The sequence below is a fragment of the Candoia aspera genome, chromosome 4 (assembly GCF_035149785.1).
Source record: "Candoia aspera isolate rCanAsp1 chromosome 4, rCanAsp1.hap2, whole genome shotgun sequence".
Classification (NCBI taxonomy): domain Eukaryota; kingdom Metazoa; phylum Chordata; class Lepidosauria; order Squamata; family Boidae; genus Candoia; species Candoia aspera.
In genome coordinates, this window is record NC_086156.1 from 85,917,854 (window position 1) to 85,939,917 (window position 22,064).

A 22,064-nucleotide genomic window follows, 5' to 3' on the forward strand; every position below is an offset into this window, starting at 1 on the left:
TATTTGGAAAACAGGGGAGCTCTTAAGCGCTACAGAAAGACATTCACTATTTTATATTAAGAATGCAAAAAGTATTACAAGTAGGAAAACAGCAGTAGCAGAACTGTGAACTCCAAATTAAATCCAAAACAATTTTTTTTGAAAGGCTGAACACTCCTAAGACTGCCATTCACCGGAGGGGCGGGGAGGTACCTTTATTTTTAACTATGTTTTATGGATTGTTGTGACCCGCCTAGAGTCACTGTATGAGATAGGCAGCCGTGTAAGCCCTGTAAATAAATAAAATAAAAATGATGTCATGGTGATTGTACCATGTTGGCCAAACGCTAGAAACGCTGCTGACCTATTGTTCGAAGGAAACATTACACCATAAACACTGTCATGTTTATGATAGTCACAAAAATCAAGGGACACCGTGATCAGGACAGGTGGCACTGGCACTCACCACTGGGCTCTCCATCCTTACGGTCAGTGGGGTCATAGAGCGCCGAGATGGCTGAGGAGATGCTCTTCTGCAAGTCCTGGTTCTTGCTGACAGAGTCTTCCTCGTCGGACGAGAATGAGGGCAACGTCTCCAAGTTACGCTTCAGCTCCTCATCAAGCCGTTTGCAGGGGCTGGTGCAGCTCATGACGAGCCCAGCCGGATCTCCTTCTGGCCCATCCAAACCACCAGGTAGCATTGGGGGGGCCACGCTAAAGTGGGGCGGGGGCTGGGAGGAGGAGGAGGATGCGGCCGAGGGGGGGCGAGGAGTCTTGGATGGGCTGCCTGCAGAAGACACCACGGGAGCGGCTGTGCTGGAGGCCCCAACCGTGGCTGCCGAGGAGGTGGAGGAGGAAGGCAGTGTCTGACGCTTGCCTGACTTCAGGAAGTCTAGGAAGGAGGCCATGAACCCTGACTTCATCTCAGGCTGCTTCTCTTCCACCTCCTTGATCTTCTGTTTGATCTTCTCTCTGGTCTGGTTGCTATCCAAGCTGCTCTCTTGGGTGGGCTGGTGAGATGGGGTGGGAGGCTCCAGCTGAGATCCCTCCAAACCTTTGGGGACTGGCAGTTTGATCTGGGAAAAAAGAAGGGACAGGAATTGGGGGAAGGGAGGAGATGGAGAGCAATTTCCCGGCCTGCTGCTCCCCTGTGCGGTCTGATGATCTTGGCTTAAGGGCCCTCCTTTCTTTAAGATTTTTTTTCCGCTATCCACCAGCTTTCCTGTGGACCTTCAATCAAATTCAGGTATATGCAAATGAAGTGCATTGTACACGTATCTTTGTTACTTATTCTGCTTTCAAAATTATAAGCCTTTTGAAGAATCTGGGTATTTATTTTTCCCATCCCCAAGCAACTGGGTGGCAGGTGAAAAGAGCGTAATAGCAGGATAACCTTGCTTGTGTATTAAGGGAATAAACCACAACAATAGAGCCCTGTGGGGCATTACCAAGAACCCGTATTTAACTAGGAATCCTGCTTGGTTCAACTTCACTTTTGCCCTTCCTCTAGGCACAGACTCATTTTCTCCACTACCTTGAGGACTAGAAACATTTCTAATAAAAAAAAAATCAAAATGCTGAAGATACTGAATTGTGCACCAGTGATACAATTTTGTGAAACCTGCGATATACACCGCAAAGGTCTAGTGACTGGTAAACCCAACCCATTCATTTACTGTCCTCAAGTAGTCACATTCTTAAAGTTACTCACATACACAAGGATCACACAGTGCATTACTCCATCATCTCCCGATTCTGCCAGGCCTGATACCAAAAAAACCAAACTCTGTGCTAAGGGGAAAAAAAAAAACAGCTAATGCTAAAAATATGCAAACACTAAACTTTGCACATCTTACTTTTGCTCTCTGCTTAAGATTTCTTTTTGAACTGCCTGATTAAACACTGTTTTAGAACAGCGGTTTTCAAAGTGTGGTCTTGGGACCCCATTCAGGGCATTTGCAAAGGCAAATAAATAAATGTTTTTAAATTTCTCAGTTTTAATTTCTAATACAGTAAATATTGATAGATATAACCCACATAAACCAAAGCTCTTTGGGGTCCTCTATCATTTTTAAGAAAGTAAAAGGATCCTAGGACCAAAATGTTTGAGAATCACTGGTTTAAAACTTGTTTGAAAGAGGATACACGGAAAGGGCTTGAATCTTGTCTCCAACACAATGTAATCTTGATGTGAAAATCACGGGATGTGGCTGCATTCAAGAGCTATCAGGAACCCAGTGACACCATTTGATTTTCTCACCCTCCCACTGGAGAGACAAAAATGAGAAAGAAAATTGGGCCTGAACTAATTTCTGTTGTCTTGTGCGGGAGTGGAAAGGGGTAGGCAAACAGAAGCATAATCCAGGAAAGACAGAAGCACTGTCGATTAGCACTTTTGCGCTCTAGAATGAGATCTATCACACACCCCTTAAAATGAAATACGAAGCTTGGGAGGAACAAATGCTGCTCCTGAATTTCCATATGTCCATGTGGTGTACAATGAAAGAAGTGCTTTCAGCAGCTTCTGCAGTTGCATCAGCTGGATCCTTTCTTGAAGAATCATACTTAAAAATGGTCAAACAAGCCTTAATTGCATAACAAGCAACCTTATAGTAAGTCAGACCACCTGACCTTTCTGGTCAATACTAATCAATATACTGATTGCTGATAAGGTTGATTAGCAGCAGCTCTCCGGGTGTTACATAGGAATGTCTCTATCCCTTTCTGTTGATGACAAGAACTAAACCTGGGACTTTGTGCCTTAACAAATGTGCTCTACCACCAAGTTACAGCCCTTCTTTATGCCCTGTATGGATTATTGTAGAGCCCAGTAAAGTTTCAACAGCCAAACTGCTGCCTCATGTAAGCTATTTCGGTGTTATTGTATCAGTCAACCAGTCTCTTTCAGAGACCATTTCAAAGTAGAGATTTTAATCTTTAAGGCCCTCAAACAAACTTGGGGCCCTGAGAGCCCCTCCAAAATTTTCAACTTAATGGGACAAAAAGGGAAAAACAGTTCAATGCATATGGAGTAAACACATTAACAATATTTGATTTTTTTAAACTGAATTTGATCTTAATTTAATATAAATGAACATCAGGGACAATGGTAAAGGTGCAACCCAGAGAGCTACCCTTGTGAACAGAGCCAAAATTTGCATTTTTTTGTGTGTGGCGTATTTGGGTGCCAAAGCACATGCCTTAAGCCTTGCAGACTTACAATACACACTTCACCTCTGAAACCTCTCTGCAAAAATCCTGACCAAACTAGTCTAGTTCTTCAACTTGCTATGCAAGGTCTACTTGGCTGACCAAACATGTATACTTTTCATGTAAATTAAATTAAAATGAATTTAGCTTTTGTTCTGGTCCTATCCGTTCTATAAAGTAGGTTCCCAGCATACCATTCAAAGGCCAAAAACAGCCTTTAGCCTAAAAAGTTTGCACATCCATGTCCTAAACCAGTGTTTTTTAAACTTGGCAACTTTAAGATGTGTGGACTTCAACTCCCAGAACTCCCCAGCCAGCATGCTGCCTGGGGTATTCTGGGAGTTGAAGTCCACTCATCTTAAAGTTGCCAAGTTTGAAAAATACTGTCCTAAACCCTCTGAGACCAGGCTACCCTTAGCACTGCTTCATTCTGTATGTACTACTCATACACTTGGTTCAACAGCCAACCACTGTCTCCCTACTGTTTCTGAACCATGGCAGATGGATACATGATAAAGGGCCTTTTCAGCCACAGCATTCAGAGTGTGGGATGTCCTTTTCAATACTCTTTTCAGTAAGTGGCCCCAAACCTGATTACTCGCCTCTCCTGTCAGTTGTTTATTAGGTACTGAGGTTGGTTTTGCTTTTGATTATTTCCAGTCTTGCAACCTGCTTTATGGTTTGTTCATGGAAAAGCAGGGGATAAATGTTTTAATAAATAAAACATGAACCCCATTACAATCATGATTTTACAGAGAAGCCACAGGCAGCTCAGATACAGTTCTTTTTTGCATTAAAGCACAGATAGGGAACTCAGACATTCAACAGTCCAAATAAGCCACTAATTTGTTTGCCATATATATCTCCAAATCTGCATACTGTTGGCAAATTTTCATCTCATCTCTCACAGAGCAACAGCAATGTGATGGCAGGAAGAAAAGGTACCAATCAGGAAACTGTGGCAAGATCCAAACAGCCCAGTTGGGTGAGAACACACAAAATCCTAGCCCACCTACTGGAAGCCGAGTGCCCTCACACAATGTACTGCTGGCATCTATCTTGCCTCCCACTACCCCAGTGAATCACAGCAAGCCTCTAGCAGGTGTTCTAGGATTTCCATTATAATATAACCTCAATATAGTGTTACTCCATGGCACTGATTAAACATCAGTCTATCACAAGGGTCTGCCTGGTGCTCACTGAAGCATTGTTGCTCCCAATATTAGGCAAAACTGTTGGGTGGGGTGGAGCGAAACCTGTGTCAGATCAGAGCAGAAGTTGGCAAAAGTTATGCTTAGCTCTCATTAAAAATCCCCCAATTCTTGTGAGACTGGGGCAGTCTTCCTCATGATGCTAATATCCTTAACTCACGCCAACCTATCTTTACAACAATAAAGAGCAGGATGGAAATAAATGAACTCAGATAATATTGAACAAACAAATGAATTTTTAGCAGTGCAAGCCTGTATCAGCAAAAGGACTATAAACCCTGGATATATTCTCAGCTTAAGCACAGAACCTGAATTCTGACAACATGACTGTTGCCCCCCTTACCCAAAAACCAGCTTTTGCAGCGATGGTATTAGAAATACAAGCATCAGTACAATATCCCTATGAAAGCTATCTGTACAAATCCGGTTCCTGGGGAAACAAAGTCCTGAGCCATTATTATACCACCACGGTCGTGTGTGAACCTCCCTCCAACTTCACTGGTACATCACCGGTGCAATAACCTCAGGAGCCTAAAACATCCACCCTTTTTGACAGGTGTAGTTCAGCAGCAGAGCGCAAGCTTTGCAAACCAAGGGTTAGATTATATCCCTATTATCTCCAGTGACAAAGGCTCAGGTACAAGTAATGGGAGAGACTCGTACTCGAGACCCATCAATACAGCGTTGGTCAGAGAGTGCAGCAGGGGCTTAGAGGGATACATGTGATCTGCTCCAAGAGAGCTTCCTTTGTCCCCCCCCCTTGCACTCTCCATTTAAATCACTTTGCTAAGCCAGTCTTCTATTTCTGTTCATTCTATCCTATGCTCTTCCCAAAACTTCCTTTCTTACACCTAGGCGTTGCTACTTCACAAGCACATCTCACCTCCTTGCGTCCCCAGCTTACCTTGAGTGGTTTGAGGGATTCCAAGCCTGCGCCTGGCTCGACCCCCTCCTCCCCGGCTTTCTTGCCCCTCCCTCTTCCCCGGCCGCGGGGCTTCTTGGTGCCATCATGAGCCACACCGTGGGGCGGTTCAGTCAGGGGCCGGATGCGGGGCCTCCCACGGGGGCGGGGTGGGCCCTCCCGTTTAGGCTTGGTGGGCTTGCGGCCTCGCCGCTTGGGCCCCTCCATGAGGCCACTGTTTGGTGGGCAGAAGTCTATGTCGCCCATGGGGCTAAGGCTGGTCCGGTTTGTCCGGCAGCTGGAAATGAGGTCAGGCAGCAGGTCAGGCAGGCGGCGGCTATTGAGGCGGATGTCAGCTGGGACATCCTCCTTGTCCTCGTCGTCTTCGAATTCATACTCCTGGGCATAGTTCTTTTTGGGAGGCTGGAAAGGTGGTTCCCTTTTTTTCAGCAAATGGAAGGAGGAAGTCTTCAGCAGCTTCTTGGGCTTGGAAGAGCAGAAGATTGGTGAAGTCAGGCCTGACTTGGATTCTGAAACTGGAGCTGTCCCGTGTTGGCCAGACTGAATCAGTCCCAGTTGTTCTGTGTTGACTGTAGAAGGCAACTCATGTTTCACTGACACTGTGTCTAACCCCAAGTGCTGCCCGTCCCCACTTTCTGACTGACAGTAGCTCTGGTAGCCTTGTCCACCAGGCATCATATCGTAGCCTCCCCCTTTCATTCCTTCACCCCTCTCCATGCCCTGCGTGCCATCGTCTGGCTTAGGGAACTCATCCCCGGCACAGGGAGGGGGGCCAAACATGTCCTCCATGCCAGGGAAGAAGCTACGGTCTTCATCTTGTAGCAAAGAGTCTGGGAAGCAGATGGAGGTAAGGGGAACAAACCGCTGCTTGGCTCCTTGAGGGCTGGGGCTCTCAAACTGGTCCTTGCCCTCAAGCTGGCCTTGAGGAACTTGCTGAGAGGAGTCAGGGTCCAAACTGGAATCAGGAAGGAGATGCTGTTGACTCTGCACTGCCCCACTCTGTCCCAGGTGGGATTCCAAGCTCAGCTCGGGCTCTAAGAAGTCCTGGATCTCTTGGGACTGGGAAAGGCTGCCTTGAGGCATCACCTCCATGCCCTCAGACTGCATCCTTTCTGGCTGCAGCTGGCCTTGGAGCTGAGGGGACTGCTGTGGTTCAAGAAGTTGAGCTTCCATGCTCTGGGAACGAACATGGGCCTGGTGGAGGTGGGCTTCCAATGCCTGCATCTGAAGCTGCGGCGAGGGCGCTTCAGCCTGATGCATGCGCTGAGGCTCCATAAGATGGACATCCAGTGGGGTGCGAACCTTCCCACGAGAGTGCATCTGGCTTTGGGTGTGAGTGAGCACTGACTGGAGCAGCTGGGACTGCTGCTGTTGCTGCTGCTGCTGCTGGGAAAGGGAAAGAGGGGGCAAATCAGGAGGGGAGTCCAACATCAGGGTAGCACCCTGCTGACCAGCCATCAATCCATGGGACTCCATGGGATGAGGCTGGGAGGCATGCTCAGGAGTCTTCTGCAAATAAGAATGGGCCTGAGATATTTCCTTGCCACCTGCGTCCATGTGGCTGCTCTGGAGGTGCTGCTCCACTGACTTCTTTATGTCTTGCCCATAAGAATCTATAGAGCCAGCTTGATGGCTGTAATGGACCACAGAGGTGGCCAAAGACTCTGGAGTTGAGCGTGTGTGTGGGTACTCTTTGGACCTCTCTCCTTTCTTCTTATCCTTTAAGCTCTGCAAGGACATCTCCAGGCCTTGGTTGTCCAGATTAGAGTTGGTCCGAATCACACTCTGCAAATGGTAACGTTCTTCAGTCTTGCTCAACTCATAGCCCATCCCTTTCCCTGCCCTCTCCTCACACTCTACCATGCCTTCTGTGGGCACCCTTGGTGGGCTCTGCGACTGCAGCAAGTGCTGGATCAAGAACTCTTCATCTTCAGTCCGCTCAGATGACAGCAGGTCCGAGTCAGCCTTGGCTTTACTGTAAGATGATGCTCTCTCTAACCCACCCTGGGAACCCTGGTAGCTTTGTGTGTGAGCCGTCTGCATGAATGAAGGAGACAGTACAGAAGTGAGATACTTCTGGGACTGGCCAGGTGATGCCACACTCTGGGGCCGATTAGTGGTAGGTGACTGGAGGGGCCGGATGATCTGGGAAGGACTCGAATCTGGAAGGTTCTGCCCATGGGAGTAGCCGATGGACTGGCTGTGCCCCGGCATGGCTGGAGAGTGGCCAGTGCTGTAACTCAACGATGGGCTAGCCGTGGGCATCCCTTGAGAATGAGCCGGTACGTAGCTTGGTGTCTGGCTGACGGAGACATGGGGCTCAGCCTGAACACTGTACCCAACAGATGACAAGCCTTGCAGCTGCTCGGGAGAGTAAGTCTGATTTTGACAAGTCTGCAGTCCTTGTCCTCCCTGCCCAGCTTGGCCCTGCTGAGTCTGCCCACTGGTCGAATAACTCTGAGCTTTGCTGACACTTGTGAGGTCCTGGGCCTGGTTGCTGCTGAAGCCTTGGGAGGCCTGGCTAACTGAAGAGAGGTTTTGTGGCTGGCTGACGGAGTAACTCTGTGTTTGGCTCATGGAAAGGAGACTCTGAGGCTGGCCGGGTGAATAGGCCTGGGACTGGCTTGCGATGACCGAGCTGGGCTTGGGCGTGGATGAACTGTAGTTGCTTTGGCACTTGGGCGTGGCTGTAGAACGGGGTGGTTGGCGGGAGGCCGAGTAACTCTTGGATTTTGAAGAGGAGGTAGTACCGGAATAGCCAGGAGACTGAATAATGGGACGGTAGCTTTGAGAGGGCTCCTGCCGAGTGGCCTGGGGGGTCTTCTGCTGCTGAGAGCCTTCGCTGCTGGCGGGGGACTGCTCTCCCAAGGGACTGCATGAAAGGCTGGAGCGGTGGGTCATCTGCTGGTAGCTGCCCCCACAGCTCAGATAATGCTGGAGAGAATGTGGCTGGGCACTGGAAGGTCTCTGGTAATGTTTGATCACGCTGTCTTGCCGGGGGATGGCCCGCTCAATGGAGGAGGCAGGGGAACTGGAGAAGACCGAGGTGTTGTAGAGCTGGGACGTCTGGTCAGATGGCCCCAGCGAGGATGACAAAAGGTTGAACTGGGAGGGGAGATGACGGGAAGCTGATTCTTGAGCGCTACGATAAGCTGAGCTCTGAGAGGGCAAGCCCGTACCCAGTACCGCACTGCCCAGCCGGTCAAAGCTGAGGGATGAGGGAACGCTGGGCTGAGAGGATTTGATGTGAAGCAGAGGATCATGGGGGGACAGCAGGCCATTGGACGTTGGGCTGAAAGTGGCATCCTGGAGGGTCAAGGATGAAGTGACCGGGAAGCTGCGCCCGCTGAAAGAGGCTGGATGCTGGTAAGCAGAGAGCGCCGATGAGGAAGGGAAGGTGCCGGAGCCTGGGAGGGCCCCCGAGATGAAAAGCTCAGCAGGCGCTGGAGTGTGCATGGCTGCAAAGAAAAACAGAACACCTGTTTAGGGGCTCCAGTACAAAGCACCAAATTAAAAGCTCATCCACAAAGGTGATCTCTAACTTCTTAAATTACTTAGGCTGGACAGCAATGAGGAAGCACAACACACTTAACCTAACCACAGGTTAACAAAATAAACTGCTGTTTCGTACTACATGTCACAATCAAACAAATAAATCTTATTATGGATTAATGTAATGATCAGGTTTATACAACATAGGAAGACAGTGGCTGAATTCCCACAACATGCTGAATCACAAGTTACCTAATCCCATTTTAGCCTTGCCTAGCATTTTGCAGAGTCCATCCACTGTGTGCCAAAAAGTCGATAAAGCATATTTCCTAATGTCATGTCACTATAAAACAGGTTCCCCCATCCCCAAGCCTAATGTCTAGCCAGGACAACTATGATCAGGGTTCAGAGTTGTGATCCTCATCCTGGTGACAAAGCATACATGCAGAAAATTCTAGATTTAATTCTGAGCAATGTCCATTAAATAAGTAGCAAAGGAGGCTTGCCTGAGACCTTGGAAAGCTGCAGCCAGTTAAAGTACACTAAATAGGGCTACTTTAGGAACAGGAATCAGGCACCTTCCAGTTGCTTTGGACTGTAAGTCCCATAAAGCTTGTCATTGGCTATACTGCCCAGGAATGAGAACACCCAAAACATAAAGAGGGCAACAGATTGCCTTTCCAAGTTAGGTGGATCAAGGGTCTGACTTAATGCCTGCATTTGCACAACACATTTAAGTAAGTGAATTAAAGACCTAGCAGTTGAATTTGCACGCATGCTAATGTTGGTTAGCTTTAATCTTAGAATTTTAGCATGTTATGTGACCCAGTCAATTTGATTAGTTTATGATTCAATGCATTATACAAATGGTTTAATTCAATAATGCATTTAATTCATTTATTTATTATGAACTTTGCTTCAATCACAGCAGACAGTAAGCGATGCATAAAGTAACTTCACAGAAGTATCAAGAAAGTGCCATTTCCCAGGAGAACAGGCTACTCCCACCCAAACACATTACATATATATATATATATAGGATCTCTGCTGTAATGATTTAGAATATCCTTCCTATAAGGTTGCCCAACCCTACCACCGAGTGAAAGAGTTCCACCTTTCCTACCTGTTTGCCAGGATGGGGTGCGGAACTGGGAGAGCAGGGAGGAAGCAGAAGGGCCTGGTTGTGGCGCCCGCGACTCCAGGGCCGAGATGAGGTTCATGACGGAGGCGTCGGGGGTGGCACTGCTGGCATGATGGAGCCCAGTCTCGAATAAGCCAGAAAGACCTAAAGAAGGAAATGAAAAAGAAGAAATAAAGGATGTGAAGTGCTGAGAATCAGTGAGAAGGAGATGATAGATATATCAAAAGAAAACAGGAAGAGGCTCATCACAGGGAACAGGCAAGGGAGCCTACAGGCAGACAAGCATTATGCCTGTCAGAGGAACCACAGAGAGACAAGACAAACGTTGGACATCAAAAGACACACCAACCATAGAATACTTGTTCTGGTGCAGAAGGGAAGGTTACAATCAGTCAAAGGCCAGGCACGTGCAGATAGAGGGGAAGAAACAAGATGTCTGGTAAAGGAGTGGGAAGAGTCAGACAAGCCAGAAACGAAGAACATATGAAGAACCGGGACAAGCCTGGGGCTGTGTCACAGAAAAACCCAGTCTGGCTCTTCAGAGGCTGAACAACGGAGGACCAAAGGATCCTCTATCTCAGCAGTACGTCTCTTTTCACATCTCAAACATCAGGTACAGTTTTGGTTAACCAATACCAGCTGCCAGAGCAGTCTGAGTCTGGGCATTTCATTCAGAGACCTGCCAGTTAAAAAGAGAACAACATGGCAGAAAATAGAAATGCCAAGAGTAAACAGTGGCTCTAGGTGGGGAACAGACAAATTAAAGCATAAAAGAAGGGGTTAACCTTCCTCAATTTCCCCCATGCCACTGTTCTGGTCGACTTTGTTCTAGTTAAGAAAGGGTATGTTAAGCATATTTTAAAAAAATTAACGTATCTTGGTAACACAGAGATTAGTCTTGGAATAAAAGAGGGACAGAGAAGGCAAAGTAAGTAAAATAAAGCTGAAACTAAAGCAAAATAACATCAGCATATCCGGATCTGCACAGAGGGAACCTATGAAAAAGTGAGCAGGAGAGGGAAGGAAGAGAAGGCATGGTTAGAAACATTTCTCTATGCAGGCTTCAAGGAGAATGGCAAGACAGCCACCGTACCTGCTGGGTGGTGGTTTGTGGCATAGCCCTGCAGAGGATGAGGAGTGGCATACGCTTGGCGGTGTAAAATATCTGTGTCTGGATGCGAGCTCCGGGATCCGCCATACACCAAGCTGAAGGAGAGAGAAACAAGGCTTCAGACGTGGCAAGAGAGCTGAGACCTTATAACGTGTGCCACATTCACTATCTCTGTGGAATACACCAAAAGAGTTCCTTCAAAGACCATCAAGAGCAGGCTTGATCTGTAAACTGAACCAAGAGCAGGGGAATAAGGAGAGGCAATTATTTGGGAAGTATTGATTTTGAGTGCAAAGGAGCATCTAGTACTGGTATACTTCTAAAGTTCAGATCCTCTGTCCATCTACGTCCTCTCTAGACCTTGGGCAATTGTAAGCATCACTCCATAACTGTAACATGGGCTTATCAATACCTTTTGTTTTCAAGATGAACAAAATCATGATTTTGACTGAGACAGACTGCAGGCTGAAGAGTATTATGGGAATGAAATCAGAAGCACACAGGAGCAACTTTCTTTCCCTGTTTTTGATGTTCAGAGAAATAACTTCCCTTGGACAGACTTCTCTGCTTTGCCCCAAGAGGAATCCACATACTCAGGAAAGAAGAGTGGAATGTGCAATCACCAATGACACAGGATGGGAAATGTGGTTCCCAGGCCTTGGTTTCCCAAAGCCTCGGTATCTGACTTGTATCACTCCTCCCCCTTCTCCCCTGGAACAGGAAGACCCGGCTGCCTAGCCCAGCAGCCGAACGCAGCTCACGGAAGAACGTCCTCAGAGCTTCATCTGCTTCCTGAGCCACAGGCACCACTGAAATCTTCCTGTCTTTAACTGCAATTCAATCAGCTCAGACCTGCTCTGACTTCTGTACACGACCTGCCATTCTTCTCAACCCTCTACCGGTCAAATATTCCCCTGGGTAAACTCTACAACTATTTCCCCCCATTTTGTGTTATTAAAACAAAAAGACACAAACTTAATTCCTAGATCAATTATGCAACCACTGGCAGAGAAAAGTACACCCAGGAGGCCTTGTGTTCTCTTCCCCAGATACAAATACCTGCTTTTCAGGCCCTATGGTTTCTAAGAAGTTCCATGCCCTTATCCTCAGCACCCTAGCACCACCTTCTCCCCTTATGAAAACACATACATACATGTCCTAAAATCCATGGTGCAATCTGATAAGTACCAATAGAAGAGAAGATCTGTAGCCCAGGGCTGAACTGTGGAGTCCTTGGTGCCCTCTGAGCTTGGTTGTTTGCTTGCAGATGTTTCATTGCCTGACTAGACAACATCTTCAGTGCAACTTCATGTTGCCCAGTCAGGCAACGAAATGTCTGCAAGCAAACAACCAAGCTCAGAGGGCACCAAGGATTCCATAATCTGATAAATCTACTCAAATATGCCCCACTGAGTTCAGTGGACCTCTGTCCCACATACAGTTTGTATGTATCAGCCTTCTCCAACCTGGTGCCCTCTAGATGGGCTGAGATATAACTCCCAGAATTTCCAGCTATAATTCCTTCCTCAAGTCAGGGAAGGCGGGAATAGAGGACTGCAGCCTCAATCAAGCTGACAGTTACCCATTTGGACAGCAATTTCTTTACAACAAGATCAGGTGATTTTAGGGTCTCTCTCTCTTTTCTTTTTTTTAAATTCTCTAAAACAGGACATCATTTTCCCTGGTTCTTAAAAAAAAACCACACGCAGAAGGTTTTGATCCTACACAACAGGCTACGCTCTTTTCTTCTAGACTGCCTTTGGGAACTTTCCGTGTATATAATTATATGCAGTGCCACCACTCCCATCCTTCCAGCACCAAACCAACCAGACACCGTTACTTATTCTCTGACTGTGTGTTGAGGCATGTGCCACAATTATGCATGGGCCATGCAGGAAATGCAGGAAGAGCCCTGGGACAAGAGAAGTAGCAAGGGGTGGTGCACCTCTTGGTAAAGAGGAACAGAGGCAGGCATGACTTGCAGATGACTGGCTGAAAGCAAGCGCGCCTGTCTCTGGAATGCAATTACCTACAGGAAAAATAAAAAATAATAATAATTTAAAAAAACCGAAAGCTTGCACAGAGGAGCGGAAGTTATAAAAGCTGAATGAGGTGCAGGGCTGACAGAGGCGCCGCACTTGCTACCATGGCAAGCCACTCTCTGAACCCAGGGTGCTGCCTGTAACAGGGGTGGGAGGGTAGACTGCAAAACAGTAAGCTTGAGAGGGCCATTCTGCAAAGGGTTACAGTAAACAGGAAATAAAGAGATACTTTCATTCATATAGTGAGATCTCAGTTCCTCACTTGCTACAGCGCACTGGATCGATGATGGAATGTAAGGCAGAACGAGAAAGAAATGGAGCAAGAGGTGGTCACATCAATGTTGTTGGTACACACTGGAAAACTTTCCTGTTCCCACTATTTCTCAGAAAGAAAAACCTTCTAAGTTAATGCAGATGACAAAGCAAGCATCTGAACATTTGGTAGCAGACAGCAAACAATTCAGATGCTTGTTTCAGTACGCGACATTTTGTTACAAAATACTGTAGTGTATTCTGTACTGTACTGTATCCTGGTGTTTACAGAAGGAAAAACAGGTGTTTATTTCCATTTCTTTGTATTGCAATTTTTAATATGCTAAGTGGTTCTGCAATTGTTGTTATATCCACCTCCACAGTCATCTTTTATTGTTTCTCATCTGAAGAATGGGAAAAAATTCTGAAAACTTTTTTTCAACTTCACCACTGTAACCCAGACTCCGGCAACCAAGTCTCTTCCTGTTGTACCTTGGCTACAACTCCTGCCATCTTTCGTACCTTTTATACCTATGGTCCCCACTAGCTGGGGATAATGGGAGCTGTAATCCAACACATTTGTAGAACACCAGATTGAAACATTTTGCTCTAAGCCCTGATCCCACCCACAGAGAGAGAACAGATTCACATATAACCCTGAACTGTAGTGTTTTTTAACCAAAATCTGGTTCACACATAATGTTAAGCTATAAGACATGGACTGCAGACCACAAACCACAGAATCACACAACACAAATAACCATACTGTTAAAACCAAACAACTACGTTCTGGCTTACATGTAACGTGTGAGCTCCGCCTCTTCTCCAACACGCACAAGTGCAAGTACATTCTGAGTAACACTGACTTTTAACTCTCAGTGTAACTTGGAGATGAAAAATGACAGGCACACCTTACTACCAAGGCGGAAAGGGCCATAAATCTGAACACCATCGTATTAAACATACCTAAGCACTATGTCCCCAAAACGGCACTACAGGATTCCAAACTAAGAAACTATTAATGTACTTGAGCGTCTCTCCTATGCTGACTCAAGAGCAGATTGAGAAGGAAAAGTGAACAGAGTAGTAAGTACTTTAAAGAGAATTACATATTCTAATTCCTGCATAATTTCTTTCTTTCTTTTTTTTAAAGGCCACCTGAGTATACCTTTTCCTACTTCTTCCTAGGGTACCTTGGCCTAAAACAATCAACTGACTTCTTCCACTCTTGAAAGAAATCTTTCCGTTGTGCTTGCTTCCAACATATAAGTGAAGTGGTGACCCCTGAACGTTTACAAGATGTGGGTGTTCAAGCAACAGAGTCAGGGTAGTCTCTGAAGGTATGTAGACAGTTGCCTGCAGAATTGTGCATCTGCAAAGATTAGCGGCAATATGTAAATAATATAAAACAAAAAAGTTTGACATGTTTTGCAATTTTCTCCAAATTCTGGAATTAGAAGAAGGGTCAAGAAATAAAACGGGGAAGCAAGAATGGAGGAAGAAAGGTACCATGGAAACATTCCGGGAGTCTGGCAAAGTACTTTATCTGAGCCCCACTCAAATAATCTCTGATGCCATGAGGACTAGGAACAAATGCACATTCACTTCTGAAAGAACTATGTCTTCTGTACTCTGTTGTCCATGGACAGCCATACTATTTCCCTTGATGCAACAGTCTGCATAAATGAATGCATCAAGTTATAACAGTTGCTCATAGAGTAAAGCCTATGCCAAACTATATAGCATTCAAAGTGCTACCAATAAGCAGCTCACAGATGCAAGAAGCAGATGGAGTAAGAACTGACTGCAAGCTATAGAGGGATGGGTGAGTGCAAAAAAAGATGCATGCAGCATTGCAAAGTACAACTGCTGTACGAAGAACCTTTCTGCCATACAAGGCCGCCAACCAACCAGATTTCCAGCCTTTCAACATGCAAAGTTATGAGCTAGTAGTGCTTAGGCTTTATTCCAGTCACTTGGGCTGCCAGACAAACAAGATATTTCATAATGGATGCAGAACCCAGCATCATCTGGTCCTTACTGATGTGAAGACAGGCATCAGTTCCTAGCAAAGTTTCAGCAGCTAGATGACAAATGACTTGAGAATCCAAGTTTGGGATGCAGTTGTATGACTTGTCTAGCTCACTGTCCCTTCTCTCCATTCTTTGAAATGATACACAGTATGGAAAATATGCAAAATACATGCAAATCTGCATTATTTATACTAGCCATAGAACTTTTTTTTTTGAGACAATATTTGAGTAGTCTCAATGTTCATTAAAAAAAAAAAAAGGTACCGATTGCAAAAATCCCAGCAACAGACCAACCAGTACAATCTTAGATGGAATATACATCTCACTAGAGCATACTGTCAGAAAGTTCTAATTGTATTCTGTATGCATATGTGAAACAGTAACTATACTATGATTTATAAGGGAAGAAATATTCACTCTGGAGGGTCCAGCATCTACACATGATATACACCACAGGCAAACATGCATGCTGACAGCAACAGCTCTACCCCCTAGCGGTGTTTCTCAACCATGGCAACTTCAAGCTCTGTGGACTTCAACTCCCAGAATTCCCCAGCCAGCCATTCTGGGAGTTGAACTCCACACAGCTTGAAGTTGCCAAGGTTGAGAAACACTTCCCTAAGGGAACCCCAACTTCCCAGTAAATCTGGGAAGGAGAACATGAGATTTGACCCTTAAAGGCCAAGCAAAAGATGGAAAAAACAGAAGACATGAATGAGAGCCAATCTAGACTGAGGAGGCCAAGTTAATTCAGAAAAAAAAACAATGGACTTTATATCATGGCCTTTTCAACTTCAATGAGCCTCATGTGGCACAGAGTGCTAGGTGGCAGCATTGCAACTGAAACTCTCCCCACGACCCGAGTTCGATCCCAGAGGAAGCTGGATTCTTGGGTAGCCGGCTCAGGTCAACTCAGCTTTCTATCCTTCCGAGGTCGGTAAAATGAGTACCCAGCTTTCTGGGGAAGGTGATGACTGGGGAAGGCAATGGCAAACCACCCTGCTATAGTCTGCCAAGAAAGTCCCCCCAAAGGGTCAGACATGACTTGGTGCTTGCACAGGGGACCTTTTCACCTTTTCACCTTCTCAACTTCAAAGAGAGGACATGCAAAACTAGCCCATCCCATAGTCTTCTCCTACCAGCTCATTCTGTGACTTTTCAAATTAAACTTGCTAATGGCTGTTCCACCGTTAACTCTGATGCTTAAGAATTACCTTTAGGTGCCCCTACCAGAAAGCCTTCACAAACTGAAGGGGAGGGAAGCTCTCTTCTTTTCTCTAAGGCTGTTGGTATTTAAATTATTAAATATTAGTGCATGTGGGTGAACACAAATGCTGTGGACTACTGAGACTTATTTCCAAGGCTACCTCAAAGCCATTTGTTGACCCATTCATAGAACCAACTCACTTTTTACTCAGAAATAAAGACAAAAAGATAAGTCCTCAAGCCTCCCTGAAAACCAGGTCCTTCGACCTAATGGCCAACCTTAATGAAGTCTTGCTATATATGGAAGTAGAGGGAGAGCAAAGAGTCAAAATATATATTCTGCACATGGTGTGATGTACCTTTTTACATAAAACTTGTAATATAGGCAATAACTCTTTGCAGAGTGCACTGCACCCAACTTATATCTGTATTTTCAAAAGGAAAAAGGGCATCTCAGTCAACTTCAAGAATATCACCCCACCCCACCCCCTTTTGAATGGAGCCAGCAAAGAGAAGGATACACACAGAGCTAAAAGCTAGGCAATGAACGTGTGTGTTCTAATAATCCACTAGGCCCCAAAGCCTCAAACTTTTGCTATGCCTTCCCTAAATTGCAAATGCAATTGTTAAAAACTCTACAAATGTAACTGAACTGACTGTGAAAAGATTGGATTACTACTGGGCAGCCTTGTCCCAGAAGCAGGGAAAAAAGGAGGAAGAGGATGTTTTAGGAAGACCAGCCAAGGAACCAAATGCTTGCAAACAGGGAGGACTGCTCCTCTGGGGAAGAACTGCAACAATCACAGAGGTACAGACCAAGATTTGCTTTGCATATGCATGTATGCTTATGCATATGGAAGAGCACTGTATTTAGATGGTCTTGCTCCAATTCTTGTTTCAGATAGATGTACATTTTAAATTCATGGCCAATATAAAGATCAGTGTGGCTGAACTCTGCTTGTAAGCCCAGGGTGATACTAGCTCATCTGCAATCTGAGACCTCACTTCTCAACATATTTTGACCCTAGCTTCAGTTCCCAGAAAAACTTTTAAGAGTCTGATCCTCACAACTCTATAAGCTCAGCCGCTGGACCTCACATTGTTTCTATCAGTACTAGGTTCTGGCTTTCCCTTTCCTAAAATACCAGTTATTTCAAAAGAAATCCACTATGCCAGACTTCTTCATTATGGTACCTTCCAGATACAGAGGAACCACAACACCTAGAATTCCCAACCTATTCATCTGTTGGCCAAGCTGGCTAGGAATTCTGGGTGTTCTGGTCTAACACATCTGAAGGGAGGTATGTGATGAATGTTGCACTATGCATTCCACAGGCACCACAAACTCATTTAAATGTGCATGTGCAAACCCACCTGTGTTAGCCAACCAATACTACTAGTACTCTAGTGCTCTCACCCATGCCACAAATTGTTGCCATCAGAGTGCTGCATACATGGATGCTAAAGTAACAATAAGATGCCCGGCAGATGCCTGATATAGTCATGTGTCCCTGTGGCTAGTGTCATATTTAAATCAAAACTTGTTACTCCTTTCTTACCAAAAATAACACAACATCAACCAAATGCATGCAGCTTTGGGGGAAAGGATCAGATTGTTTTTACATGAATGCAATTGTATTTAGGGTAGCCGTCCCTGACCTGGCACCCTCCAGATGTATTGGATGGCAACTACCATATCTCCATTTGTGGTCCAACACACCTGAAGGAAAGTCTGAGCACCATGGCAGGGAAGACTGACCTAGAGGAGAGAACAAGATATATTCATGATAACCTCTCTCACTCACACAACACAGATTCATATAACGTGGTATCACTATATTCCTCACCCATGAAGACTGGGGTAAAGATGCAAATTGGCCTACGTGTCAAAATACTAAATGATAGATATTGCAGAAACAGATAAGCTTTGGACCTTAAGGAACATCTTATTCTCATGGATATTTAAAACATGGTACTGACGACTTAGGACTTTGCTCATTCAGCAAGGGAACCAGAAATAATAGGATCCAAATTCTTGGGCCATCCAGGATAGAAGCAAGGATGAGCATATCAAAGCAGAGATCCAGATGAGTATATGGCTCCAGAGAGTTATTCAAGAGGGGAAAATAGCTACTAAGCTAAGGAGTTGCTCTTTGGAGAAACAACAGCTGTGTCTAGCAAACAAGAAAATAAGAAAAAAATCGTGTCTGGTCAAAACAGCTTTTGATCTGTCACATTTCTTTATTAATGGGGAGATCAGATCTGTATCTAGTGGAACCCTTATAAAGTATCTCATTTCATATTAGTGAAAGAAGTTTAGAATGTTACATCAAAGTCTCCACCCCTCCCTTCTTAAGCCTATAGGATTCTTGGGACCAACTCTCACCTTCTGCTGCTCTCCTCTGCAAAAGATGTCTTTACAGGCATAAACCACACAAACCACTGTGAACAAGTGCCCCAGTTTACAAGAACAACATAGAGAGTTACAGGGCCTGTAACCACCCATCTGCATCTTATTTGACACACACATAAGGAATGGGAATACCCAGGGTTCCCAAAGTCAAGAATTTCCTTTTCACATTTAGCAAGAAAGACTTTCCTGTCACCATCACCATCAGCAAGAGCTGAGCTTATACTCATCAATTTTAAGACCCCATCTGTTTACCAAAAAACTGAGCAACAGTATCCTACTCCTGTGTACTGGGAGACATAACATGCATGTTGGAATAAACAGAAAGATACATATGGATAAAGAAGAAGCCTCCGATCGTTTCAAAATCCAACCCCAACTTGCAAGCTAGAGAAAGAGAGAGAGAGACCCTTCCTCCAGACAGTTTTCATGGTGCCATGAGGTATCTATCACTACATGAATGCTGAAATGTGGGAAACATTCCCCAAATGCACAGTCTCCTTAAGGAAAGGACATTCGTTCTGCTTATCCCTCCAAGTATGTAAAGGGGGGAAAAAATCTTCCAAAATAATGATTTTTTCCCCCTTCCCAGAATAATGTTCCTTGCCCCAAAACATGGAGGCCAAAGCTTATTGCTTTGTCTCATATAGTGATAGGACATGCAAGGAAACATCCTTCATGCCATAAACAGGGCAGGAGAGGTGTCCTCCATGGGGCATCTCACTAATGAATGCCCCATTAGGGGTAGAAAAAGGGAAACCGCAAAGGCAACCACTGTGACTCCACTCACCCTTCACCTGCACGGATTCAAAGCACTTTCTCCCTGCAGGGCTTACGGGGCTGCTGCGCTGTGGTGAGGAGAACTGAGCATCAGCCACCTTTTCTTCCTCCTCTGCCCTTTGTACACACATTTCTGTCCCGCGTCGCTACCCCCCTCCCCTCCATCGGCGCCCAAGGGGCCGCGCACCTCAGTCGGGTCCCCCATCCCACCACAGGCCCCGGAGCTCTCGCACAGGCCGCCTCCTCTCCCATCCTCCCCTCTGCAAAAGACGACCCTTCCAGCGCAGGGACGGTCCCGAGGCTGCACCCCAAGCCCATGCCGTTGGCGAAGGAGCCAGGAGCAGGTCCCCTCGGGCATTCCTTTCCCCAAGGGGCCGCTCGGGTTCGGTCCCCCACGCTCCCCCCTCAACCCCACTTCCAGGCCCAGAGGAGGAGGCCTGTGCAGAAGCCAAGGAGGGGCTGGAAGGGGAGGTGGTGCCGCGCTTGATCCCCGCCAAGACCGGTCTCTCCGGCGCTGCCCGGGAAGGGGGGCAGAGCCCCCTTCCCCCCCCTCAGCCACCCCCGGCGGCCTGACCTGGCCTTGGCCGAGCGCTCGTAGCTCCATCCCGGGCCGGCGCCCAGCGGATCCCCGAAGCCGGCGCTGGGGTAGTTCCTATCCATGGGGAGGGGGCGCCGGGGAGCGGGCGCCTGGGGCCGGCCGCGGTCCGTCGGTCCGTTCCTCCGCTCAGTCGGGGGGCCCCTGCGCCTCCCCCCGCGGCGACGGTCGAGGGGGGGCGACCGGGGAGGAGATCGCGGACGGGTGTCCCTCCTCCTCCTCCTCCCCCCCTCGGCCGCTGCGCTCCCCCACTCGGCCTCGGCTCAAGCCGCGGGCTGGCGCTAGCGCTCGGGCGGCTGGAGGAGGAGGAGGCAGCGGCGGCGGTGGCGAGCCTCTGGGAGGCGGCTCATGGTGCAGCCATGTTCGCTGGGCGTCTGTCTGCGCTCCGCTCCGCTTCCTCCCACAATCCCGTGCTGGGGAGAGGAGGAGGAGGAGGAGGAGGGAGCGAGCGACGGAGGGATGGAGGGATGGTGGACAGACGGAGGGATGGCTGGAGGAAGGAGGGAAGGAAGGAAGGAAGGAAGGGCCAGCAAAGTAGAAAGAAGGACAGAGTGGTACAGAAAGATGCAGGAAATGGAGCAGGGAGGAGAAGGGAAGGAGGCGAGCAAGGGGAGGGAAAGCGACGGATGGATGATGGATGGATGGATGGATGGATGGATGGAGTGGGCAAGAAGAGGGGAAAAGGACAAAGGCGCGCGCGGAGAGATAGGGTGGCAGGAATGAGGCCAAGTCGACCCGACAGGACAGAGGAAAAAGGGTGGCTGGGTGGGAAGAAAAGGGACAGAGAGAGAGAGAGGGAGAGGAAGAACGAGGTGGAAGAAGCGGGAAGAGAGGGATGGAGAGGAGCCAGGGCAGGAACAGTAAAGGAGAGGGCGATGGAGGAAAGGGTACAGAAGGGGGAGAAGGGGGGGGGGAGAAGCTGGTGGGAACTTTTGCTGAGCAGCGATGAGTGAGGTCCTTGTGCCTTGATTTCCACGTGTAATGGGCGAACTAATTCAGAGGTGGACAGAAACGGTGTTACTGAGGATCGTTGGCGGGATGTCTCTGTTCTGGAAGCTATTTTGCGGTTCCATACTGTGGAATAAACATCACGGTTTTCTAAGGGTATTCCCGAGCCTAAAAATGTTGGCAAACTCATGATGGCTAAGGGAGGAGTCTGTGTATTTTAATATTTAGAATACCCTTGCTGCAGAAGAGACGGCCGCATCCCCAACCGAGAGCATTTGCCTTGGCATAACCAAGTCAAGTGGTCTTTAGCATAACTTTACTGATTACTTGTCCTGCACAGGTGTTCAAAGGTGCCGGAAAATATTACACCGGCATGTGCTTGGGTTGACCAGGTCTGCATTTGTTCAGGAGGCAGTGGATGATTTCACAGGCTGTAATGTTTAAAAGGTAGCATCTCTGTAGGCAGCTTGAATTATATGTACACACTAAAAATGCATCCTATTTTGTTTAGAAGGTATTTTGCTAACAGTGTACTGTGTATACGTGCTCACACTGAAGTATATTAAATGTCTGTGAGTTGGACTCAGACATACATTACTTATGGGGCATCACATTAAACCATAAATTATGGTTTATAAGCCACAATTGCTAAGGTTGCACAATACAGCAAGCCACAAACAAAGTGCATTTAGGCTTAGCATAGCCATAATATAACTACAACATCCATGTGCT

At 46.8% G+C, this 22,064-nt stretch overlaps 1 protein-coding gene across 2 annotated transcripts in view; it reads right to left on the bottom strand.

Annotated features, from left to right (window-relative positions):
• The window catches only part of PRR12 (proline rich 12), a 42,347-nt gene extending 21,555 nt beyond the window's left edge, over positions 1-20,792 (bottom strand). Inside the window, exons 1-5 of one of the 2 annotated variants that reach the window (XM_063300887.1) lie at positions 20,364-20,779; positions 11,049-11,161; positions 9,938-10,099; positions 5,305-8,780; positions 446-1,055 (exon numbers count right to left, since the gene is read on the bottom strand). In XM_063300887.1, the coding sequence (XP_063156957.1) occupies positions 446-1,055; positions 5,305-8,780; positions 9,938-10,099; positions 11,049-11,161; positions 20,364-20,449 (4,447 nt within the window). In that variant the 5' untranslated portion in view covers positions 20,450-20,779. Of the gene's footprint in view, positions 1-445; positions 1,056-5,304; positions 8,781-9,937; positions 10,100-11,048; positions 11,162-20,363 lie in introns of both variants that reach the window. The other variant, XM_063300888.1, reaches the window with a different exon arrangement.
• Positions 20,793-22,064: the final 1,272 nt, after the last annotated feature.